Source organism: Pogoniulus pusillus, chromosome 24 (genome assembly GCF_015220805.1).
Source record: "Pogoniulus pusillus isolate bPogPus1 chromosome 24, bPogPus1.pri, whole genome shotgun sequence".
NCBI lineage: Eukaryota > Metazoa > Chordata > Aves > Piciformes > Lybiidae > Pogoniulus > Pogoniulus pusillus.
In genome coordinates this window covers 4,958,908-4,983,132 of record NC_087287.1, presented here as the reverse complement: position 1 = coordinate 4,983,132, position 24,225 = coordinate 4,958,908, and the positions used below count along the sequence as shown (strand labels likewise).

General features: G+C 50.5%; 1 protein-coding gene and 1 long non-coding RNA gene across 6 annotated transcripts in view; one reads left to right on the top strand and one right to left on the bottom strand.

Annotated features, from left to right (window-relative positions):
• Positions 1–17,212, top strand: part of CHID1 (chitinase domain containing 1) — a 127,168-nt gene extending 109,956 nt beyond the window's left edge. For all 5 annotated transcript variants that reach the window (XM_064163128.1, XM_064163130.1, XM_064163131.1 and 2 more), the window contains 3 exons: positions 10,765–10,845; positions 13,246–13,288; positions 16,946–17,212. In XM_064163128.1, coding sequence (XP_064019198.1) covers positions 10,765–10,845; positions 13,246–13,288; positions 16,946–17,044 — 223 coding nt within the window. In that variant the 3' untranslated portion in view covers positions 17,045–17,212. The remainder of the gene's footprint in view (positions 1–10,764; positions 10,846–13,245; positions 13,289–16,945) is intronic.
• Positions 17,213–22,308: 5,096 nt separating this feature from the next.
• On the bottom strand, positions 22,309–24,174 carry LOC135185926 (uncharacterized). The gene is made up of 3 exons (XR_010306686.1): positions 23,969–24,174; positions 23,504–23,613; positions 22,309–22,337 (listed from the first exon to the last, which is right to left on the bottom strand). It is a non-coding gene; the product is annotated as an uncharacterized LOC135185926 (long non-coding RNA).
• Positions 24,175–24,225: the final 51 nt, after the last annotated feature.

Genomic DNA, 24,225 nt, shown 5'->3' with positions numbered 1-24,225 from the left:
TCCAGGATTCACAGGCTGGGAGAAAGGAAATGCTTTGTCCAGCAAGAGCAGGGAGGGGATTGTCCCCTTGGACTCTGCTCTGGTGAAGCCACACCTGGAGAATTCATAGAATCATAGAATCAGCCAGGTTGGAAGAGACCTCCAAGATCATCCAGTCCAACCTAGCTCCCAGCCCTAGCCAGTCAACCAGACCATGGCACTGAGTGCCTCATCCAGGCTTTGCTTCAACACCTCCAGGCACGGCGACTCCACCACCTCCCTGCCATACTTGGTGTCTTGTTGGTCTTGCTCCCAGCAGCTATTGCCTATGTTAGCCACATAAAGACAGCCTGATCTAATGTGAGGTGTCCTTGCCCATTACAGGAGGCTTGGAACTAGATGACCTTTGTGCTTCCTTCCAACCCTGACTGATTTTATGATTCTATGATTTTAGGATTCTATATTGCACCCAAATTAAACTCACCAGGTGCAAGCATGCCCTGCATGGGGCTGCCCCTGCCCTTCTGCCTCAGCCAGGGCCTCCTAGCAGTCCTGTGGAAGGACTTGCACACCTGCCTGGCATCGGTGTCCTGCCAGCCACAATGGTTGTCCTCCAGTACCCCAGCCCCAGGTCAGACAGGGCTAAGGTGGGGACCTGGGAGATGAACTTCCCTGCCCCTTCCCTGCCCCAGGCTGAGGAGGAGATGTTCCTGCTGGCTTTGCTGGTGGTGGTTAAACCTGGTGGGTGACATTGCTCTTGCCCTTGGCTTTGTGCTGAATATTTTACCCTAATACTTTTGCAGCTAGAGCCTGGGGAAAATGAGGTAATTCTGCACAAAATGAGATCTGCTGCTGCTGCTTTCTCCTCGTATCATAACAAAGAGCTGGAGCATTACATTGATTTTAAAACAAAGTGTCAAATGAATACAGTGTTTGAGCAGCTAAGTGCAGCTGATGTGATGTGGCACACAGTGGCATAACGAGCACAGCTGTTGACACCTCTCCAGATTTTGTTGGAATTATCTGTTCATTAGTAATGTAACAAGGTTTCACCTCTATTTAGGACAATTTGCATGCATGGAGATGTTAAAGATGCAGATGACACTGAAATTGAGTGGGAGTGTTGAGCTGCTGGAGGGTAGAGAGGCTCTGCAAAGAGATCTGGCCAGGCTGGATCGATGGGATGAGGTTCAACAAGGCCAAGTGCTGGGTCCTACACCTGGGACACAGCAACCTCTGTGAAGGCTCCAGGCATGGGGCAGAGTGGCTGGAAACTGCCCAGCAGAAAAGGACCTGGGAGTGCTAAATGATAGCAGGTGAACATAAGCAGGGATGTAACTAGGTGGCCAAGAAGGGCACCAGAAGCCTGGCCTGGATCAGTAGTGGTGTGGCCAGCAGCAGCAGGGCAGGGCTGTCTACAGCTGCCTGCAGGGAGGCTGTAGCCAGGTGGGATTGGTCTCTTCTCCCAGGCAACCAGCAACAGAACAAGGGGACACAGCCTCAAGTTGTGCCAGGGCAGGTCTAGGCTGGATGTTAGGAGGAAGTTGTTGGCAGAGAGAGTGATTGGCATTGGAATGAGCTGCCCAGGGAGGTGGTGGAGTGGCTGTGGCTGGAGGTGTTGAAGCCAAGCCTGGCTGTGGCACTTAGTGCCATGGTCTGGTTGGTTGGTCAGGGCTGGGTGCTAGGTTGGGCTGGCTGAGCTTGGAGCTCTCTTTCACCTGAAACTATTCTCTGATTCTATGATCTCAGTAGATTTTGGCTGGTCCTGCATTGTGCTGATGCAGGTGCAGAGTTCAACTGGTGCCTCACTGCTTACCATGGACAAGCTACATTGTAGGGCTTAGGGAAATCAACTTGGTTACCAACACAGACAGCATCCAGTACTCTGTGTCTGGATAAACACTGCTGGGTTTGTCAAGCTGTGTGGGCCAGTGAACCTCTGTGGTGCAAGGTTAATAAGTGAGGAAAAGGAGTTTGCTATTTGTTATAGAGCTGGTGGTCATCAGTGTGTGCTGGAGGGGCTGTAATAGAGTTACTACAGCTGTGCTTTGAGTGGGTGGTGTGAATCTGAAGGAAAATCAGTTTTAGAGGTGCAAACTATCATCTCTGAATCCACTGTAAAGCAGGCAGCAAGAAAAGTTGTCCCTGCTGTATGGCGCAGAGTCGTGATGGCTAATGACAGCAGTTTTGATGAAGAAAGAGGAAGTGTGGCAGGGAGGGTCTACTTCAGACCAACTTTCACAGGATTCAATTATTTACACTGGGCTGTTGTAGCCATCTGCTGCTTTCTCTTTTAGCCTTCATTTCAGCTTTCAGCTGGGAGGAAGAGGAAGAGTCTTGCTTAGAAGTGAGCACACAGGGAGGGTTGTGCCTGGTGCAGTTCTGCCAAGGGTCAGGGCTGGGCTGGCCACCAGCTGAGTGCCGGAAGCTTTCCAGGAACCCTTCTGCCTTCTCAAAGGGAAGAGAAAGGCAGGAAGGCAGAGAGTCTGATGGGCTGGGAAAGAAACAGGAACACAAACCAAAAGCCAACCCAACCTCTGATATCAGTGACAGCACCATTGGCACTAGGCACGTTCCAGACTGGAATCAGCAGCGGATGGGAGCTGGATTCTGGAACTGGATTTAGTAGCACAGGGGTTGGGATGCAAGTTAGAAGGGACAGAGTCCTCCTGGGACACTGGCTGATGGAAAAGAGGCTTGACCCTGGAGATCCCTCAGCTTATCATAGAATCATAGAATCAAGCAGGTTGGAAGAGACCTCCAAGCTCATCCAGTCCAACCTAGCACCCAGCCCTGTCCAGTCAGCCAGACCATGGCACTAAGTGCCCCAGCCAGGCTTTTCTTGAACACTTCCAGGGATGGCGACTCCACCACCTCCCTGGGCAGCCCATTCCAATTCAGCTTGCTCCTGAAGATGCCATCCATGGGCTGCAATCCCTTGGGGAGCAGTTGAGGCTCACCTGTCCTGTCCAATCCTCCCCACAGCTGCCACCTGTGACTTCCTGTCCCTCAAAGGCAGAAGTTATGGCAGTGCTCTTGGTATGCCCAGGAGCAACTCCAAGGCAGAGCCTTTGTGCAGCCCAGCCCTTGGCAGGAACTGTCCCCATCAGTTTCTCCCTGCCAGCAGCAGCCCCTGGCTGTGCCAAACTGCCCTGAGCTGCAGAAAGTGCCTGAGTGAGCAGAGCCTGAGCTGGGCAGGGAGAGCCCTGAGCAGAGCTGGTGCTGGGCTGGCTCATAGCAGGACACTGTGTTTTTATTGAAGACATCAAATAGACCATTCCAGGAGCTTTAAATACATGTTTAACACTACCATCCTTTGCTTGTGGAAGCTCATAGTCAAATTGAAGCTCATTTAGTATCACTGAAGAGCCCACTTAGGTGAGCTTGCTCGTGAGGATATGCTTTATTTCATTCCCTTTTCATGTGCCTTTTGTTTCTGTAAGCTTGCCTGAACCCTGCTTTTTGTTCCAGCACTGTCAACTATTCTACCATTAACTTGTCTTCTGCCAGACAGGAGGGTGCCCTTTGGCAGAGCAGGCAGGGCAGTACAGATGATACAGCTTTTAGAGGCAACCAACTCGTTCTTTCAAGACAGCCAAAGCTGCCAAATGCAAGCCCTGCTATAAACACTGACCTACCATGTGTTAGATTGGCTGAATCCAAAAGCTTTTAGAGGCAACCAACTCATTCTTTCAAGACAGCCAAAGCTGCCAAATGCAAGCCCTGCTATAAACACTGACCTACCATGTGTTAGATTGGCTGCACAAATGATTATCATAGCTGAGCCAGGAAGTTGAGGCTTGGTCAAGAGCAGCAAAGATTTCAACAGCAAATGTGCAAAGTTGATGCAACAAAAAGCAACTTAGGAAACAGTTGTTGGCATAAATAATTTACACTGGACAAAAAAGTTCATATTCTCTAGCCTCAGGTGTCTTGAAAAATAGAAGAACAACAAGCAAAGAGAAAATGGAGCTGCTGAAGAGCTGTGTGGTGTTGATGGTAGGCAGACAGGTTTGTAACCCCAGCCTCAGTCTAGTTATGGTTCCATGTCAGAGAAGGAGAGGGTCCAGAGGAGGCCACAAAGATAATCAGAGGGCTGGAGAACCTCCCTTGTGGGGACAGGCTAAGATTGCTGGGGCTGTGCAGCCTGGAGAAGAGAAGGGTCCAGGGAGACCTCAGAGCAATCTTCCAGTACCTGAAGGGGCTCCAGGAGAGCTAGGAAGGGACTTTGGACAAGGGCTGGGAGTGCCAGGATGAGGGACAATGGCTTTGAGCTGGGAGAGTGAGAGTGGAGATGAGGAAGAAATTGTTGGCAGTGAGGGTGCACAGGTTGCCCAGGGAGGTTGTGGATCACAGAATCATAGAACGTGATCACATCCTGTAATTCCATGCTCCACAACCTCCCTGGAGGTGTTGAAGGCCAGGTTGGATGAAGCCTTGAGCAACCTATGCTGGTGGGAGGTGTCCTTGCCCATGGCAGGGGATTGGCACTGGATGATGCTCAAGGTCCCTTCCAACCCAACCCATTCCACAACTGGATGATTTCATTCTTCAGCCTGTTACCAGCTTCCCTCCCTGCACCTTGTGCACTGCTGCACACACACCTCTAGGATGTTATGCTAATGAGTGACTCTGCAGCTAGGCCATTCATCAGTTTATGCAGGCTCAGAGAAGCATTTTCAAGAGTGATAGCTAAAGATTGTTAAATTACAAAGCACCTCTGCCTTTTGTAAGCATCCAGTGAGTGAGAACTCAACTGCTCTACCTAATCTTTTCCTCTTGCACGTTTTCTGCTTTCATTTATTGCCATTGAAGGCATCTGTTATCAAAACTCTTAGTTTCATGGTTGAATTATTTAGTAGCTTGTAGTATATTCAGCAAATTTTGCAGCTGTTCTTTAGGAATCAGCTTCTGAAAAGCAGAGCAGGCCAGGGAAATAAAAAGAAAAAGAGCCTCAAGTTTACAGACTTTTTCAATTTAGAGTTATAAAATGTCTGCAGATTTTATTAGCTCTTGATATTTTCTCCAACTTTCCTTCTTAGCTGAAGAAAAGCCTAAGTGGCTAACGTGTGAAAATGTTTGGATAATTGGGATTGAACATAAAATAGAAGGGAGTTATATCCATATCTTCTGTGATGGCTGTTTACCCTTTGCCATGCTGTCCCAGTCTACACAGGGCAGTGGAGACACAGACCAGTCCTCTTTGGTACTGATGTAACAAGAGAGGGAATGTCCTTAGCAGTGCTGCCAGGAAAACAGAGAGGGAATGGGTAGAAGCTTGTTGTTGTGCACTAACAGTTTCCTTCTCACTGAAGCTTCTTTCATAGAATCACAGAATCAAGCAGGTTGGAAGAGAGCTCCAAGCTCAACCAGTCCAACCTAGCACACAGCCCTGGCCCATCAACCAGACCATGGCACTAAGTGCCCCAGCCAGGCTTGGCTTCAACACCTCCAGGCACAGCCACTCCACCACCTCCCTGGGCAGCCCATTCCAATGCCAATCACTCTCTCTGGCAACAACTTCCTAACAACATCCAGCCTAGGCCTGCCCTGGCACAACTTGAGACTGTGTCCCCTTGTTCTGTTGCTGCTTGCCTGGCAGCAGAACCCAACCCCACCTGGCTACAGCCTCCCTTCAGGCAGCTGCAGACAGCAATGAGCTCTGCCCTGAGCCTCCTCTGCTGCAGGCTGCACACCCCCAGCTCCCTCAGCCTCTCCTCACAGGGCTGTGCTCCAGGCCCCTCACCAGCTTTGTCACCCTCCTCTAGACACATCCCAGTATCTCTTCTTTATTGAAGAGTGACTCAGGACTAGTAAAGCAAAGCAGCTGAGGCTTAGAAGAGTCAAGCTTGATAAATAAATCCTGGTGTAAAATGTCTCTGTGAGGGTAGATATTCTCCTAGAATGGATATTGTAAAAGATACAGCAGAGATTTGCTTCTTTCTATTCTTAGTGAAGAAGCATTACCCATGAAGATAAATACCTTCTTCAGGGGGGCTATAGATCCTGGGGTTTGCCTTAACATATTCCAGTGGCACAGCATTTTTCAGGCTTTGGAAGAAACGTGTCTCAGAAACAGAGCACCTGCCATAAATCCTGACAACTTTCCCTCTGGATCCTGCAGCTGCGAGTTCAGTGTGCAACAAAGCGCAGTAGTGTTTGGGGGCAGCCTTCTTAGTGGGGTTCAGAGCTACACATCCTTGGCAGGAATGATTTTAGGGGTGCTCTGGGATACCTGTGCTTGGCATTTACTCTGCAGAAGGGAATGCTTCTCTCAGTCCAAGGCTGCCCACTGAGTTTGGAGTATCAGGGTCAGAAAAATGACAGTTGGTGTCTGTAGACCAAGATGTGCCCTTTCTGCCAGAGGGTTGTCCCCCACTGTGAGCCAGCCCAGAACCAGCTCTGCTCACTGCTGTCCCTGCCCAGCTCAGGCTCTGCTCACTCAGGCACTTCTTGCAGCTCAGGGCAGCTTGGCACAGCCAGAAGCTGGTGGGGGGTAGTTCTTGCTAAGGGCTGGGCTGCACAAAGGCTCTGCCTGAGACTTACTCCTGGGCATGCCAAGGCCACTGCCACAGCTTGTGCCACACCTCTGGGGGCAGGAAGTCACAAATGGTACCTGAAGGGAGGACTGGACAGGACAGGTGAGGCTCAACTGCCCACCAAGGGATAGCAGCCCATGGATGGCATCTTCAGGAGCAAGCAGAGGGATCACCAGGATCAAGCCCCTTCTGCCTTCTATCCCCATCTCTGTGTTCCTGAATCCATTTCCAGAATCCAACTCCTGAATCCAATTCTCTTCTACAGTGGTGTGCCCAGGAGCAAGTCTCAGGCAGAGCCTTGGCAGGATACTCCTGGTTCCAAACTCATCCCAAAGGATCACCAGGGTCAAGACTCTTTTCCCTTGACAGTGTCCCATAAGGACTGCGTCCTTTCTTCCTTCCATCCCGATCCCTGTGTTCCTAGATCCAGTTCCAGAATCCAGCTCCCATCTGCTGTTGATTTCAGTCTGGGACTTGCCCAGTGCCTGCCCCAGCAGCAGTGGTGCCAGTGGTGCTGCCATTGCCATCAGGGGGTGGGTTCCATGTTGGTTTGTGTCTCATTGTCTCTACTTCATTGGGTTGTTCTCATTCCCATCCCAGCTGGGTCTGTTTCTTTCCCACCCCATCAGTCTCTCTCCCTTCTTGCCTTTCTCTTTGGGAAGGCAGAAGAATTCCTGGAGAGCCTCTGGCACTCAGCTGGTGGCCAGCCCAGCCCTGACCCTTGGCAGAACTGCACCAGGCACAACTCTCCCTGCGTGCTCACTCTTCCTCCTATCCCCAGCTGAAATGAAGGCTAAAAGAGAAAGCAGCAGATGGCTACAACAGGCCAGCATAAATAATTGAATCCTGTAAAAGTTGGTCTGAAGTAGACCCTCCCTGCCACACTTCCTGTTTCATAATTAAAACTGTTGTCATTAGCCATTCTTTTCCCTTTGGGAAGGGAGAAGGGTTCATGGCAAGGAGCTGTCACTTGTCTGGTGACCCTTGGTGACTTGGCAGTAGGTTGCAGCTCAAGAGTGCAGACTGCACTGCAGTGGCAGCAGACTGGAAGTCATTTCTAAACACATGGGTGTTACTGGGCCATGGTTTCCCTTGGCTGTACCCTTCAGACTTCCAAAGTCCAGTTCTGGCAGCTGGATTGATGCCTAAGCTGTTGTCATGAAGGGATGCTGTGTGGGAAAAAAACCTGTTGGTTTGGGTATGAGAAATGACCCAGAATGGCAGATCCCTCTTGGGGAGCAGCTATCTGCCAGGTGGCCATGCAGGTGGCCTCTGCCTGTTGTTACTCCCCATGGTGGTCCCTGCTGTACGCCCTGCAGAGGCACTTCAGTAGGGAAGCAGCAAGACTCTGGATCCTGCTGGATGCAGAACTCCAGGTGGGGTCTCACTCTGCACTCATGAGCCCCCAGCTGCAGCACTGCCTCCAGTTCCTGGGGCCCCAGCATGAGGAGGACCTGGAACTGCTGGAGAGGGTCCAGAGGATGACATGAAGATGATCAGAGGGCTGGAGAACCTCCCCTATGGGGACAAGATGAGAGAGTTGGGGCTGTTCTGCCCAGAGAAGGGAAGGCTCTGGGAAGACCTTAGAGCTGCCTTCCAGTACCTGAAGGGAACTACAGAAGATAAGGTGGGGGAATTTTTACAAGGGCTGGGAGTGCCAGGATGAGGGACAATGGCTTTGAGCTGGGAGAGGGGATACTGACCCTGGATATTAGGAAGAAATTGTTGGCAGTGAGGGTTTAGGAGACACCAGGAACAGGTTGCCCAGGGAGGTTGTGGATGTCCCCTCCCTGGAGGTGCTCAGTCTGGAGAAGGGAAGGCTCCAGGCAGACCTCAGAGCAGCCTTCCAGTACCTGGAGGGGCTCCAGGAGAGCTGGGGAGAGATTTTATAGAAAGTGTGGGAGTGATAAAACAGGAGGGAATGGACTGAAGCTTGAGAGGGGAGATTGAGACTGAAGATTAGGAAGAAATTCTTGGTGGTAAGGGTGGGGAGACACTGGTACAGGTTGCCCAGGAAGACTGTGGATGCTCCCTCCCTGGAAGTGCTCAAGGCCAGGCTGGATGAGGCTTTGAGCAACCCAGGATGGTAGGAGGTGGAACTTGGATGATCTTTAAGGTCCCTTCCAAACCATTCTATCTGTGCTGGCCTTGTTTCAGGCTCAGAGCAGAGCCACAGCAAGACTTGATCAGGAAATGCTCACAGTCTTCCCAGGAATGAGGCAGGGTAAGGCAGTCAGCTGAGCTTTCAGTGTTCATCCTGTCCCAGCTGCTGAGGTTGCTTGCTAAAAGAAAAGAGCTACTAAGAGCAGCTGACAGATGGGGAAGCCAATAAATTCATCTGGCTAGGACTGTAAAAGCAGGTTCACACTGGGACAGTGGCAATAGAAACAGATAAATTAGAAAGAGAGGAGAGAAAAACAGCAATAAATATGCATCCACGGGAGAAGAGTGAGGTGAGAGGGGGAAAGAAGAAGGATGGAAGGCTCTGATGAGTTCCCTGCCCTATCCCTTTTCCTCTTTGAGGCCCTGGAGATCAATCTACATCTTGTGGGGCCCTGCAATGAGTGGGGCAGATGACTGCAGAATGGGAATGGATTGTTCCCAGGTTAGGGCAGTAGAAAGCCTGTGTGAAGTAGAAGGCAGTGTGCTTCTGGTTTGCTGCTGCCTCTGCCAGGCTTTCCACAGCAACCTTGTCTGCCTCAGCTGTAAAAACCTTGACTTGCAGAAGCCTTGAGTCACAACTGCCATGATGTAGACAGGAGCTTAGTGTTTTGCACTCTGTACTGTGAGTTTTTGTTGCTCTTAACTAGAGGCAAATTAAAAACCAAGCTAATGAGTTTCAAGCAGGTGCTCCCCCAGACAATGTTGAGCCCAATGCTTCTTTTTCCCCCCCAACTAAAACTTGAAGCTAGTCTCATCAACAGGGATGGGATGTGAAAATGAACTTGTTTGTTTCCACTCTTGCATCCCATGGTGATAAATGCCTGGAAGGCAGGAGAAAGGCAGATAAATTCTCTGTGCCTGGTCAGGAGGAGTTCTCATTAAAGGCTCTGCATGCCTAAGCAGCTTTAAAATAATAACAGACCTTACTGCAAACAGGCTGCAGCCTTTGCTTCTGCTTAGGCTTTGAGTTTGAAAGCTTCTTCATAGGGATGTTAGAATCACAGAGGGCCTGGGCTGGAACTGAGTTCTAAAGGTCACTTAGTCCAACCTTCCTGCGCTCACCAGGGACATCTGCAACCAGGGCAGGCTGCTCACAGCCCCACACACCCTGACCTGCAGTGGTGCCAGCCATGGGGCAGCTCCCACCCCTCTGGGCAGCCTGGGCCAGGCTCTCCCCACCCTCAGGGTCAAACATTTCTCCCTTCTCTCCATTCTCAGTCTCCCTCTTGCAGTTCAAACCATCATCCCTTGTCATTTCACAACAGGCCCTGCTCAAAAGCCTGTCCCCAGCTTTCTTCTAGCTACCTTGAAGCACTGCAAGGCCACCAGAATGTCTCCAAGTGCCATGTTCACGCATTTCTGGAACACTTCCAGGGATGGGGACTCCACCACCTCCCTGAGCAGCCTGTGCCAATCCCTGACCACTCTTGCAGCAAAGACATTTTTCCTCATCTCCAACCTAGCCCTACTCTGGCACAAATTCCTCTCCTTCTGTCACCTGATACTGGGGAGCAGAGCCCAACCCGCATCTCACTGCAGCCTCCTCTCAGAGAGCTGCAGAGAGCAATGAGCTCTGCCCTCAGCCTCCTCTTCTCCACACTTCACACCCCCAGCTCCCTCAGCTGCCCCTCCCCAGCCCTGTTCTCCAGACCCTTCCCCAGCTTTGTTGCTCTCCTCTGGACCTGCTCCAGCACCTCAGTGTCTTTCCTGTAGCAATTAGCCTTGGAGGACACAATCAGGCACAGCCTAGGGATGACTTCAGTTCCTTTGCTTTAGCACAGAGGAATCAGGCTGTAGAGATATTGCAGCAGTGCCTTCACTTGTAGATTTGTCAATTGATGAACATTAATTAATTCATTGCTTGAAAAAAAAAAGAGAGCCCTGAGAATGCAAACATGGCAAATTGCAGAGTGACTTAGGAAATGAGGTGTCAGCAAGAAGACTTTTTAACAGAGTCTTCAACATGATACAGCTGCTCAATGTCTAAAGCTGGTAAATGTGCTGTCTCAGAAATGTCTGCACTGTGATTTCACTCTTGCTGTTCAGACACATCAGTTCCATCTCTGTGGTGTTGATTTTGCAGGTACATTGAAACCTTGAAGGAGCACAAGCCAAAAATCATCTGGGATGACCAAATCGCCGAGCACTACTTTGAGTACAAAAGGTGAGTCACAGTTATTGCCTTACCCTTCCTGCAAGCATTTTATGGAGCATGGCCCAGCACACAGTGAATTAGCAGTTAACTCTAGCACGCAGCTGAACTCAGCAAGTGGAAATTCTGCTGTTTGGGATCTGTTTGCCAACACTCAAGCACACAGTAAAAGAGTGCCTCGGGCAGGAGGAGTCTATCCCAGAAGGATTAATGCAGTAACCTAAGCTAAAACACTCTTTGGAAGTCTGGTGAGTCATATCTTCAGAGGTTCTCCATCAAAGTGCTTTGCTGAGTGGCAGCTCAGCAGAGGCTCTGAGATTAGCACTATGAGCTGTTGGGTGATTACCAACAACTTGGCCAAGAGAAGAAAGTCATCATGAAGATGCTCAGAGGGTTGGAGAACCTCTTGGATGGTGACAGGCTGGCAGAGTTGGGGTGGTTCAGCTTGGAGAAGAGAAGGCTCCAGGCAGACCTTAGAGCAGCCTTCCAGTAGCTGAAAGGGCTCCAGGGGAGCTGAGGAGGGACTTTAGACAAGGGCTAGGAGTGACAGGATGAGAGGGAGTTGAATGAAGCTTGAGGAGGGCACATTCAGACTGGACATGAGGAAGAAATTCTCGAGAGTGAGGATGGAGAGACCCTGGCACAGGTTGCCCAGGAAGATTGTGGAAATGTACGTGGGTGTATTGGTTATGCAGCTACTCTGTTTTGTGCATGTGTAAATAGTGCAACAGCAAGGGCAGTGCCACCTGTGGTATCCCCTACATGGAGCAGGGCAGTGCCCTAATCAGCTGGTGCTGAGCTCCTCTGCATGGTCATGCTGCAAGAGCCTCACACAGCTGCTGCTTTGTGTTGTACCTCAGCACTAAGTCCAGGGGAGATTCAGACTGGGGAAGAAATTGTTGCCAGTGAGGACAGGGAGACACTGGCACAGGTTGCCCAGGGAGGTTGTGGGTGCTTCGTTGCTGGAGGTGTTCCAGGCCAGATTGGATGAGGCCTTCAGCAACCTGTGCTGGTGGGAGGTGTCCCTGCCCATGGCAGGGGGTTAGAACTGGATGATCTTTAAGGTCCTTCCCAAGCCAATTCATTCTGTGAATCTACAAGAGCCTGGGTTTACAGGTCCTAGTGATAAACCAGGTCAAGCAAAACACCTTCACTAAATGAAAGGGACTGGAGGGAAATGTTGGGAGAATCAGATCCAGTGACTTCCAGGTAAGTTCTTAAAGCATTGAGAGCATGAGGGGAAAAGGTCACAGCTTTCTTTGTCCTCCTCTAATTCACCATGAAATAACAAGAGGATTCCTTATGCTAGCAAAAAGGCTGTTCAAAAGGAGCAGCAGCATCTCACCGAGGCTGGGTGGTGATGCTGGGTTTGCATACAAATAGATCAATGCACACAGGCTTGTACCTGCACTAAGTATAGAGCAGTACACACAAAACCATCATCAAATGATACAAACAAGAGCCTGCTAGTTCCTGCCAAAGCATGTCTTGTGTTCTAGAGCTCAGGCCTTGTGAAGACCCCAGGGAACTGGAGTTGTTTAGCCTGGAGAAGAGGAGGCTGAGGGGAGAGCTCATTGCTCCTTCAACCAGATGGGGCTTGGGCTCTTCTCCCTGTTAACAAGGGATAGGACAAGAGGAAATAATCTTAAGGGGAGGTTTAGGTTGGATATGAGAAACAGTTTCTTCCCCAAAAGGTTTGTCAAGGCCTGGACCAGAAAGACATTGAGGTGCTGGAGAGGGTGCAAAGAAGGGCAATGAAGGTAGTGAAGAGTCTGGAGAACAGGGCTGGTGAGGAGCAGCTGAGGGAACTTGCAGTTGTTCTGCCTGGAGAAAAGGAGGCTGAGGGGAGACCTTCTTGCTCTCCTTTTATTCCAGGGCTAAACACCCCCAGCTCCCTCAGCTGCTCCTCACCAGCCCTGTTTTCCAGACCCTTCCCCAGCTTTGTTGTACTTCTCTGGACCCTTCTCTGGAGTGAGAGCCCCAAAACTGAACCCAGCATTCAAAGTGTGGCCTCTCCAGTGGCCAATACAGGGCCACAGTCACTTTGCTGGTCCTACTGACCACACCATTTCTGATCCAGGCTGGGTGATGAATGGAAAAGTACAGAATGTGTGGAAGTTGATGGCAAGAGTGTCTGAGTGCCTGAGCTTCCAGAGAGGAAGGCACACTGAGTGAGAAATCCCAAAGACAGGAGCTACTAAAGGCCATTCTGTTAATGCTCATGTGCTGCATCCATCTTCTTTTTAACAACACTAATGTCTTCAAAAGAAAATCAGCTCTTGTCTTCAGCACTGCCTTGGTTTCCTTCTTGTGGCAAGGAACCAATCTGGGTTTGAATTATAAGCTCAGCTAAAAAAAAACTGTGGGACACTGTCAAAGCTGTGGTAACTGTTTTGCTTTGCTGTTTTGCAGAAGTAAGGGAGGGAAGCATGCTGTCTTCTACCCAACACTGAAGGTAGGTGCCACCTCCCCACCTCAGAGGGCTGCTAGGGACAAGAGAGGTGAGGCCACATTTGGAGTACTGTGTCCAGTTCTGGGCCTTCCATTTCAAGAGGGACATAGAACTGCTTGAGAGGCTCCAGCACAGAGCCACAAAGATGCTGAAGGGAATGGAACAGCTCTGTTACAAGGAGAGCCTGAGGGAACTTGGAGAGGAGGAGCTGAGAGGTGACCTCATTCATGCTTATAAAGATGTGCAGGTGAGTGCCAGGAGGCTGCAGCCAGGCTCTGCTGGGGGATGCCCAATGCCAGCACAAGGGGCAATGGTGGAAGCTGAGGCATAGGAAGTTTCCTTTAAACATGAGAAGGAATTTTTTCCCTGTGAGGGTGCCAGAAGCCTGACACAGGCTGCCCAGAGGGGTTGTGGAGTATCTCTCTGGAGATACTCAAGAGCTGCCTGAATGTGTTCCTGTGTGATCTGCTCTGGGTGATCCTGCTCTGCAGGGGGGTGGATTGGAGCTTTGGAGGTCCCTTCCAGCCCCTGACATTCTGTGATTCTGTGATTATTGAGACACTTCATGAAGTGCTAAACTGGTTTTGGGCTATCGTGGAAGAAGTTTACCCTCATGTAGTTTTTATGATCCAAAGCTTCAGCTGCTTGTACAAGATTGGTTTTTTCCTATCTCATGCATCAAGGGAGTTGGAGATGTTTGAAGTTGAGTCATGCCTACAAACAGACACACCAGGGCAAAGCAGTGCCCTGAGAGGATCTGTTTGAGTGCACAGAGACACACCAGAGCAAACCAATGCTCTGAGAAGATCTATTTCAGTGGATAAAGACACACCAGGGCAAAGCAGTGCTCTGAGAGGGTCTATTTGAGTGCACAGAGACACAGCAGAGCAAAGCAGTGCTCTGAGAGGATGTGCTTGAGTGCACAGAGACACAGCAGTGCAAAGCAGTGCTCTGAGAAGTTCTGTTTGAGTGCACAATTCATTGCTCACAGACATCTTGATGGTCAGGCAGGAGACAGAAGATAGTTTCCTTCTGATTCTGTTGGCTGGAACTATGGGGAGCTTTTGCCTTCCTCTGTGAAAGGGCCCTGCCACTCCCTGGCAGCCTGAATCTGGTTTCTTGCTCCTGTGGAACATCCTGGAGTGCTTTGAAAACTGAAGCATTTGGCCTTATTCAGGTCCTTTGGCAGGGCATAGAATTTCTGTCTCCACTGCAGCCTGCAGTGTACCAGGATGAAGGATAAAATGGTTACTTGCAGCCCTAATTGCTGGGAAGCTGTCTTTAGATTTTCAGAGAATCACAGAATGGCAGAGGCTGGAAGCGACCTCTGGAGGTTGAGTCCAACCCCCCTGCCAATGCAGCTTCACCTAGAGGCCACACAGGAACACATCCAGGCAGGTTTTCAATGTGTCCAGAGATGGAGACTCCACCACTTCTCTGAGCAGCCTGCCCCAGTGCTCTGGCACCCTGAAATTACAGCAGTTGCTCCTCATGTTATGTTCAAGTGTGTGCCTGTTCCTCCTTGTCCTGGCACTGGGCATCACTGAACAAAGCCTGCTGCTGCCCTCCTCACACCCACCCTTGAAGTACTGATCAGCACAGATCCAGGCTGGGTGAGGAGTGGCTGAGAGCAGCCTGCAGGAGAAGGCCTTGGGGGTGTCAGTTGGTGCCAAAGTGCCCAGCAGCCAGCACTGGTGGCTGGCAGCCCAGAGCCAGCTGTGTGCTGGCTGCAGCCAGAGCAGGCAGAGCAGCAGCACAGGGAGGGGATTCTGCCCCTCTGCTCAGCCCTCACCTGCAGCAGTGCCTCCAGTGCTGGGGAACCCAGCACAAGAATGACCTGGAGCTGCTGGAGAGGCTCCAGAGGAGGCCACAAAGGTGATCGGAGGCTGCAGAGGCTGTGAGAGTTGAGGCTGTACAGCCTGGAGAAGAGAAGGCTGCAGGGAGACCTTAGAGCTGCATTTTACTACCTGAAGGGGCTCCAGGAGAGCTGCACATGGAGTTTGGATGGTCTGGGAGTGCGAGGATGAGGGACAATGGCTTTGGGCTGAGAGGAGATTGAGAGTAGAGATGAGGAAGAAATTCTTGGCAGTGAGGGTGGGGAGAGACCGGCACAGGTTGCCCAGGGAGGCTGTGGCTGCCTCCTGCCTGGAGGTGTTCCAGGCCAGGCTGATGGAGGCCTTGAGCAATCTGTGCTGGTGGGAGGTGTCCCTGCCCATGGCATGGGGTTGGAACTGGCTGATCCTTAAGGTCCCTTCCAACCCAAACCATTCCATGAATCCATGAATTCTGTGTGTATGCTGGGGCAAGCCAAAGAGTGATTCACCTAATGGTGATCAGGATGCTCAGGGAAGATTTCATTTTCCTGTCTCTTGACAAGTGTTTTTCTGCCCCTTTTTAATGTTACCATCACTGACAGGTTGCTCAAAATTGATTTGCTCATCATCAGTGGTGAAGGACAGGCCCACAATGCCTTAATGCTTGGTTCTGTTTGCCATGGAAACATCCCTGGTGTGAGCAGGTCCAACATTATTGCAGTGCTGTGCTTCAGAGTAAGAAAACCTGAGTGTCAAAGATTGGAACACAACTATTCCTCTTGTCTGGACTGACAGAAGGGCAGCAATGAATTATGACACTGCCTCCCTCCTAAACCACTGGCTTCAGTACCTCAAAATCAATGGCTGGAGCGCAAACAGAGAGACTTGAAGCTATCCATCTCCCAGAGCCTCTTTAAAATAGAACTGTGATAATGAAAATGGGGACTGTGTCCTGGGAGAAGGCAAGGGTAGGTACAGGATCTTGATGGGCTTTGACAAGTTGTTCTAATTGTCTTCATTGAGAAAGTTTTATTTCCCCCCTGGGACATTTCTGGGTGAGTTGGAATGCCTGCCTGTCGTGAAATGAGAGCCTCAGTTAGAGCAGTCCTCAGAGTTCATAAAGCTGATTTATTCCTCTGGCCTTTTGTCTGTTTAGCTGCTTGTTTTTTATGAGGTCACTGAATTAACTGGGGCAATTAATTGTCTCTTACCGAATGGCTGCTTGCTAACCAGAGAGTGTTTGAAATACATACTGAGCTCTTCAGCCCCTGCTTCAAGGAGGGCTGTTCAATCTGGAGAGGAGAAGGCTCCCAGGTGACCTTATTGTGACCTTTCAGTACCTTAAGGGGACCTACAGGAAAGCTGGGGAGGGACTTTTCAGGCTGTCAGGTAGTGATAGGACAGGGGGGAATGGAACCAAGGTAGAAATGGGGAGGTTCAGACTGGATGTTAGGAAGACGTTCATAGAATCACAGAATCAACCAGGTTGGAAGAGATCTCCAAGATTATCCAGTCCAACCTAGCACCCAGCCCTGTCCAGTCAAAAAGTTCTTCAGCATGAGGGTGGTGAGACCCTGGAACAGGTTTCCCAGGGAGGTGGTGGAAGCCTCATCCCTGGAGGTGTTTCAGGCCAGGCCGGATGAAGCTCTGGACAGCCTGATGTAGTGTGAGGTGTCCCTGTCCATGGCAGGGGGTTGAAACTGGCTGATCCTTGTGGTGCCTTCCACCCCTGACTGATTCTATGGTTCTGTGTGTTTGGCAAGTCTGACAGTGGCATGACGAGGTGGGAGCATGCAGTGTCTGCTGGCCCTGACTGATGTCCCTGCTTTATGTCTCTTTGTCTTAGTCTATCCAGTTGCGCTTAGAACTTGCAAAAGAATTGGGCACTGGAATATCCATCTGGGAACTGGGACAAGGCCTGGACTATTTTTATGACCTGCTTTGAAATAAGAAATTATCTGGGAAAGACTGTGCTCCAGTGGGACTCTTCCTTCAGTGAAAGTGGGTATCCTGCAGGTGGGATTATAAAACAGAGGGTTTTTTTCTATGGTGTTTGTCTGAACCTTGCCTTTTGCCAAATAAAGAACCTTCCTGATTTGCCACATGCACACAACTGCTGGCAGCTAAGAAAATTCAGAGGGAAAATCCCACTGAATTTACTGGGCCAAGATAGCTGGGAGGGTGTGCCAAGGGGTCAGGGCTGGGCTGGCCACCAGCTGAGTGCCAGAGGCTCTCCAGGAATTCTTCTGCCTTCCCATAAGGAAAGGCAAGAAGGGAGAGAGACTGATGGGCTAGGAAAGAAACTGACCCAGCTGGGATAGAAATGGTAACCACCCAACAAAACAGAGACAGAGAGACACAAGCCAACACGGAACCCACCCCCTGATGGCAATGGCAGCACCACTGGCACCACTGCTGCTGGGGGCAGGCACTGGGCAAGTGCCATTGTAGAAGAGAACTGGATTCTGGAAGTGGATCTAGGAACACAGAGATGGGGATAGAAGAAAGAGGGACAGAGTCCTCCTGGGACACCGGCCATGGAGAAGAGTCTTGACTGTGGTAATCCTTCAGCTTGCTCCTGAAGATGCCATCCATGGGCTGCTATCCCTTGGTGGGCAGTTGAGCCTCACCTGTCCTGTCCATTCCTCCCTTCAGGTACCACCTGTGACTTCCTGCCCCTCGAGGTGTGGCACAAGCTGTGGCAGTGGCCTTGGTGTGCCCAGGAGGAGATCCCAGGCAGAGCCTTTGTGCAGCCCAACCCTTGGCAGGACCTGTCCCTACCAGCTTCTCCCTGCCAGCAGCAGCCCCTGGCTGTGCCAAGCTGCCCTGAGCTGCAGAAAGTGCCTGAGTGAGCAGAGCCTGAGCTGAGCAGGGGGAGCCCTGAGCAGAGCTGGGCTGGCTCACAGCAGGACATGGCTTCAAAGTTCAAAATACTCTCAGAAATGCTTGCTATAAGAAATAAGATGGAGAAGTTGCAGCCATCTGACCAAAGTTCAAGAGAGAAACCTCTCAAACCTTTACTGCTAATAACCAAAGTAAGCAAGCACATCAACCCAACTGATTATGTCCAGCACAGTTCAGATCTGCTGGACCCTTTGCATCCTGCTGTCTTCTGATAAGGTAAGTTAATGGAAAATGATGAGGGGGAGACCACTGAGACACCTTTCCCTCAAGCTGGTAGAAAAATCAAGCACTGAGAAGCTAAGCTGTCAGCTCTGTTTGTTTTTTATTTTGTGTTAGTAAATGCCTTAAGTAGCTCCCACTCACAGTAATTTCAGTTTAGAATTTGTTTCTAAATCAGTCTTCTTCCAAGGGCTGCTCTCTGATTTCTCTCTCTGCTTAGCCTGCTTAGTTCTCAGTGTTTAGCACCCCTGTGTGATGCATTAGCAGTCAGGATTTGGGCACTATAGTGCTGAGTGCCAAAAGTATTGATGGATTACATGGAGAACCCTAACAGGCAGAGCCCCACAGCAGCTCAGACAATCCTCTGACTGCAGCAGGGGCTGTAAATGTCATCAGCATCTTTGTGCACCAAGCTGTTGTTCTTTAGCTCTATGCCTAAGAGCTTTCACAGAATGGTAGAGGTGGGAAGGGACCTCCAGACACCATCCAGTCCAGCCCCCACTGCTAAAGGCAGGATCACCCAAGGTAGTCCACACAGGAATGCACCCAGGTGGGTTTGGAAAGTCTCCAGAGAAGGAGACTCCACAACCTCTTTGGGCAGCCTGCTCCAGGGCTCTGTCACCCTCACTGTAAAGAAGTTTCTCCTCTTGTTGACGTGAAACCTTTTCTGTTCCAGTTTGTAGCTGTTGCTCCTTGTCTTATTGCTGCAGACCACCAAAAAGAGCTTGGCCTCCTCCACTTGCCCCCCACCCCTCAGGTATTTATAGACATTGATCGGATTTCCTCTCAGCCTTCTCTTCTCCAGACTAAACAGCCCCAGGGCTCTCAGTCTCTCTCCATAGGGGAGGTGCTCAAGTCCCCCAGTCATCCATTGGCCTCTCTGCAGCAGGTCCCTGTCTCTTGTGAACTGCCTTCATAAAGCAGAATTTTTACAAGCCCAAAAGCTGTAGCAGCCCAGCAGGTCGAAACCCAAAACTTGGTGCTTCTGCTTTGTATTTTGGGTTGCAACATTTGTGGGGCTTGGGAATACACAGGCCTTGAGGCAGATAAGGAGCTAAGAGGTGCTGGGAGTTTGATGAGGCTGTCATTGGTCACCAGCAGAGACTCGGGCAATAGCTCTGTGCTTCCACTGCTGTCCTTCTTGCTACTTGCTGTAGCAGCCCAGCAGATTGAAACCCCAAACTTGGTGCTTCTGCTTTTTATTTTGGGCTGCAATATTTGTGGGGCTTGGGAATACACAGGCCTTGAGGCAGTTTCTTCTAAGGAGTTTGATGAAGGTGTCATTGGTCACCAGCAGAGACTCAGGCAATAGCTCTGTGCTCCCACTGATGTCCTTCTTGCCTCTTACAGTTGTCAGAAAGATAGCTGCACTCCTCTGTTTGCATCCCCCCTTGCCAGTAATTAATCTCAGTGGGTAATTTACCTGCCCCCACTGATTCCAGCAGAATAAATCCCACTGTAATCCACCATTGATTAAAGAACTATTGATCTTCACCTCTCTGATTCAGTTCTGACATCTTGCAGCTTCTCACACTGCAAGTCTCCAGCAGGGTTTACTAATCAGGCTCCTTTCTTCCATACCATTAGTGCTAAGATAATTTGCTACGTGGATCCTCATCTCCAATTAACTTGAACTTTCTACTTCATTCAGGAGCAATTTAAAGGCACTCTGGCAATGGAAACTAGAATAGCACAAGAATTAAATTCTCTTCTTTTGGGGGTTCTTTTTTTTCCTTCTATTTTCAGTGGCACAACAGAACCAGAATGTCTTGGAGAGAATCAGTCTGTGAGGTTTGGGAGGGGCTGGGAGCAGACATTGAGCGTGGGGAAGGAAAAGATGGCCTTTGAGGTCATCAAGTCCAACCTATCACCTAACACCTTCTAATCAACTAAACCATGGCACTAAGTCCCTTATGCTGTCTCCTTTTAAACACCTCCAGGGACCCCATCACCTCTCCAGGCAGCCCATTCCAATGCAAATCACTCTTGCTGTGAAGAACTTCTCACTGTCACCCAGCCTGGACCTCCCCTGGCACAGCTTGAGACTGTATCTCCTCATACTGTCCCTGGGAGCAGAGCCCAACCCGACCTGGCTACAACCTCCCTTCAGGTAGTTGTAGACAGCAATGAGCTCTGCCCTGAGCCTCCTCTTGCTGCAGGCTGCACACCCCCAGCTCCCTCAGCCTCTCCTCAGCCTCAGTGCCCTTCTCTGGGCACCTTCCAGCACCTCAGCATCTTTCTTAAACAGGTATTTCCATTTAGCCTGTGGTGGCCTCTCTAAAAAAGATCCATGTAATTTACCACGTTTTTCATCAACTTTTATATCCCCTGCTGATCCTCTGTGGAGTGCAGGATGCCTGCTTTCCTGTGAGCACAGCTGTATTAGGAACAAGTGTCTTTTGCCATCCTTAGAGACACAAAAGCTCTGTGTGTCAACAGGATCAAACTAACCCCGTGTGAGGAGTAAATCCCAGGTGTGGGATTGTGATTTGGAGCCACTGCCTTTGGTCTCTAAAGGCAAAAACATGTTTGTGGCTTTAGAAATGACATTCCAAAAGGAACTAAGTTGGCATCATTCTTTATTGGGAAGATCCCTCTGAGTACCAGAGTCAACTGAGCTCCAGAGGGAATGGACATCAGTTTCTGATGGATGGGTCTTGTGTTTGCTTCATTTTTCAGCATGTGGGCAGGTCAGGTTGTGTTGTATTAGGTCTCAGAGGACTCACAAAGCAGTGGCCTCTCCCTGGAGGTGTTCAAGGCCAGGCTGGATGAGGCCTTGAGCAACTTGGGCTAATGCTCAAAGGGCTGGAGAACCTCCCCTGTAGGGACAGGCTGAATGAGCTGAGGCTGTTCAGCCTGGAGAAGAGAAGGCTCCAGGGAGACCTTAGAGCAGCCTTCTAGTACTTGAAGGGGGCTACAGGAGAGCTGGGAAGGGACTTTTGACAAGGGCTTTCAGTGATAAGAGGGAATGCATGGAAGCTGGAAGAGGGGAGATGAGGAAGAAATCCTCTACAGTGAAGGTGGGGAGGCATTGGGACAGGTTGTCCAGGGAGGTTGTGAGTGTCCCTCCCTAGAGGTGTTCAAAGCCAGGCTGAATGAGGCCTTGAGCAACCTGGGCTGGTGGTAGATGTCTCTGCCCTTGGCAGGAGGTTGAAACAGGATGATGTTTAAGGTCTCTTCCAACCCAAGTAATTCTCTGAATGCACTAAAAATGGGGCAGAAAAATGTATTTTTCTTAACTCTGCATGAGTCCCACACAAAAAAGGTGAACAGGAAAGTCAGTTGGAAGAAAGCTCTGCTTGGCATCAGGTAGCTAAAAGACATCTTCACATCCACAGCACCTGAGGTCCTTGTCCCTATATACAATCAGTCAGGGTTGGAAGGGACCACAAGGATCAACCAGTTTCAACCCCCTGCCATGGGCATGGACACCTCACACTAGATCAGGCTGTCCAGAGCCTCATCCAGCCTGGCCTTAAACATCTCCAGGGATGAGGCTTCTATCACCTCCATGGGCAACCCATTCCAGGCTCTCCACTCATGGTAAAGAGCTTCTTCCTGACATCGAGTCTGAATCTGCCCATTTCTAGCTTTGCTCCATTCCCCCCAGTCCTATCACTACCAGAATGTATAGCCAGGAAGCTTTCTTGCCACAGAAACAGATTCTAGCACACAGCTTTAATGGCTCTTCATAGGAACTGTAATTACAGCCTCCTGAGCTGGGTAGGTGGCTTTTGAAGCTCACTCTTTGGATGAACACAGAGTGCAGCTGTTCACCTTCAGTTGGGGAATGGCAGCAACCAAGCAGATGGATTCTACCTCTGCAGCATGAAGAGGCTGTACAGAGCTGCTTCCTGCAAATCCCATTCCCTGGGTGATCTCTTCTGTTTTATGGAGTAAGTGCAAATTAGCTAAGCCTGAATTGGTGCTTTGTAGCCTGCCAGGCAATCACTTTGATACTCTGTGTTGGGGGGGGTGGTGCAGGGAGAAGAAGCTCTTCTGTGCAGAGGATGTGATTAACACTGCTCATTGAAAGACTTGCAGAAATAGATAACAACACTTACCTTGGGAGCATCTGAGATGAAAAGCTGAACTGTGCCTTTAAGTGTATTCTGCTGGAACAAGAGCATTGATTCAAAAGGTTATTTTGCTCCCCCAATTGTTTTACATTCCTGCTTACATCAGTAGCCTTCTCTGCATCTATTTTGATGTTTATTAGCTTGAAATGTAACTTACTTAGAGTCATAGAATCAGTCAGGGCTGGAAGGGAGCACAAGGAGCAGCCACTTCCAACCCCCCTGCCATGCCCAGGGACACCCTACCCTAGAGCAGGCTGCACACAGCCTCAGCCAGCCTGGTCTCAAACACCTCCAGCCATGGGGCCTCAACCACCTCCCTGGGCAACCCATTCCAGCCTCTCACCACTCTCCTGCTCAACAATTACCTCCTCACCTCCAGCCTGACTCTCCCCACCTCCAGCTTTGCTCCATTCCCCCCAGTCCTGGCACTCCCTGACAGCCTCAAAAGTCCTTCCCCAGTGTTTTTGTAGCCCCCTTCAGATTCTGGAAGGCCACAAGAAGGTCACCTGGGAGCCTCCTCTGCTCCAGCCTGCACAACCCCAACTCTTTCAGTCTGTGCTCACAGCAGAGCTGCTGCAGCCTCTGAGCATCCTCCTGGCCCTGCTCTGGACACTCTCCAGCATCTCCACATCCCTCCTGCATCCAGCTCTGGAGCCTCTGGGACAAGACTCCAGATGGGGTCTCAGCAGAGCACAGCAGAGGGGGAGAATCCCCTCCCTGGCCCTGCTGGCCACACTTCTGCTGCTGCAGCCCAGGCTCTGGTTGCTCTCTGGGCTGCAAGTGCACACTGCTGGCTCCTGCTGAGCTTCTCCTCCAGCAGCACCCCCAAGTCCCTCTCCCCAGGGCTGCTCTCCAGCCACTCACTGCCCAGCCTGCATTGGTGCTTGGCATTGCCTGAACCCAGCTGCAGGACCTTGCACTTGGTCTTGCTGAACCTCCTGAGCTTGGCTTGTGCCCAGCTGTGCAGCCTGCCCAGGAACCTCTGGATGGATCCCTGCCCTCCAGCCTGGCTGCTGCACCACACAGCTTGATGTCATCAGCAAACCTGCTGAGGCTGCACTCAGAAGAAAGAAAATATTGTGGGCAAAGCTGTGTGGCATTTTCACGGAGACAAGCAAACACAAAGGTGTTTCTGACAAGTTCTTAATGAAAACAAGCTCTTCCTGTGGCTTCAGACATGCTAGAACCAATTCTCCACTCACCTGCTGAGAGCAGAAGAGCACTTGTGAGCGGCCTTCATGTGGCACACAGGTTGTCAGCTTCTGATCCAGCCTCTGTGTGCAGTTTAAACAAAGGGAAGTTTAGCTGTTGCCTAGTGTGGGGAAGCAAAACAAAATCACCCAAAAGGCTGCCCCTCTCTGTGTGAGGCACAGGCTGTCAGGGGCTGGAAGGGACCTTGAAGGATCATCCAATCCAACCCCTCTGCAGAGCAGGAGCACCCAGAGCAGATCACAGAGGAACATATCCAGGTGGGGGTTGAATATCTCCAGAGAGGGAGACTCCACAACTGCCCTGGGCAGCCTGTGCCAAGGTTCTGGCACCCTCATGGAAAAAAATCCTCCTCATGTTTCCATGGAACTTCCTGTGCCTCAGCCTCCACTCACTGCCCCTTGTGCTGGCATTGGGCATCCCCCAGCAGAGCCTGGCCGCAGCCTCCTGGCACTCACATTTACATCTGTATAAGCATGAATGAGGTCACCTCTCAGGCTGCTCTTCTCCAAGCTCACAACCCCCAGCACCCTCAGGCGCTCCTCCTAAAGAAGATGTTTCCACTCCATCACTTTTGTGGCTCTGCCCTGGATTCTTCCAGGCAATTCCTTGAGATCCTTCTTGAACTGAGAGGTCCAGAACTGGACACACTCTTCCAGATGTAGCCTCACCAGGATCAAAGTAAAGAAGAAAGAAAACCTTTCTCAGCCTCCTA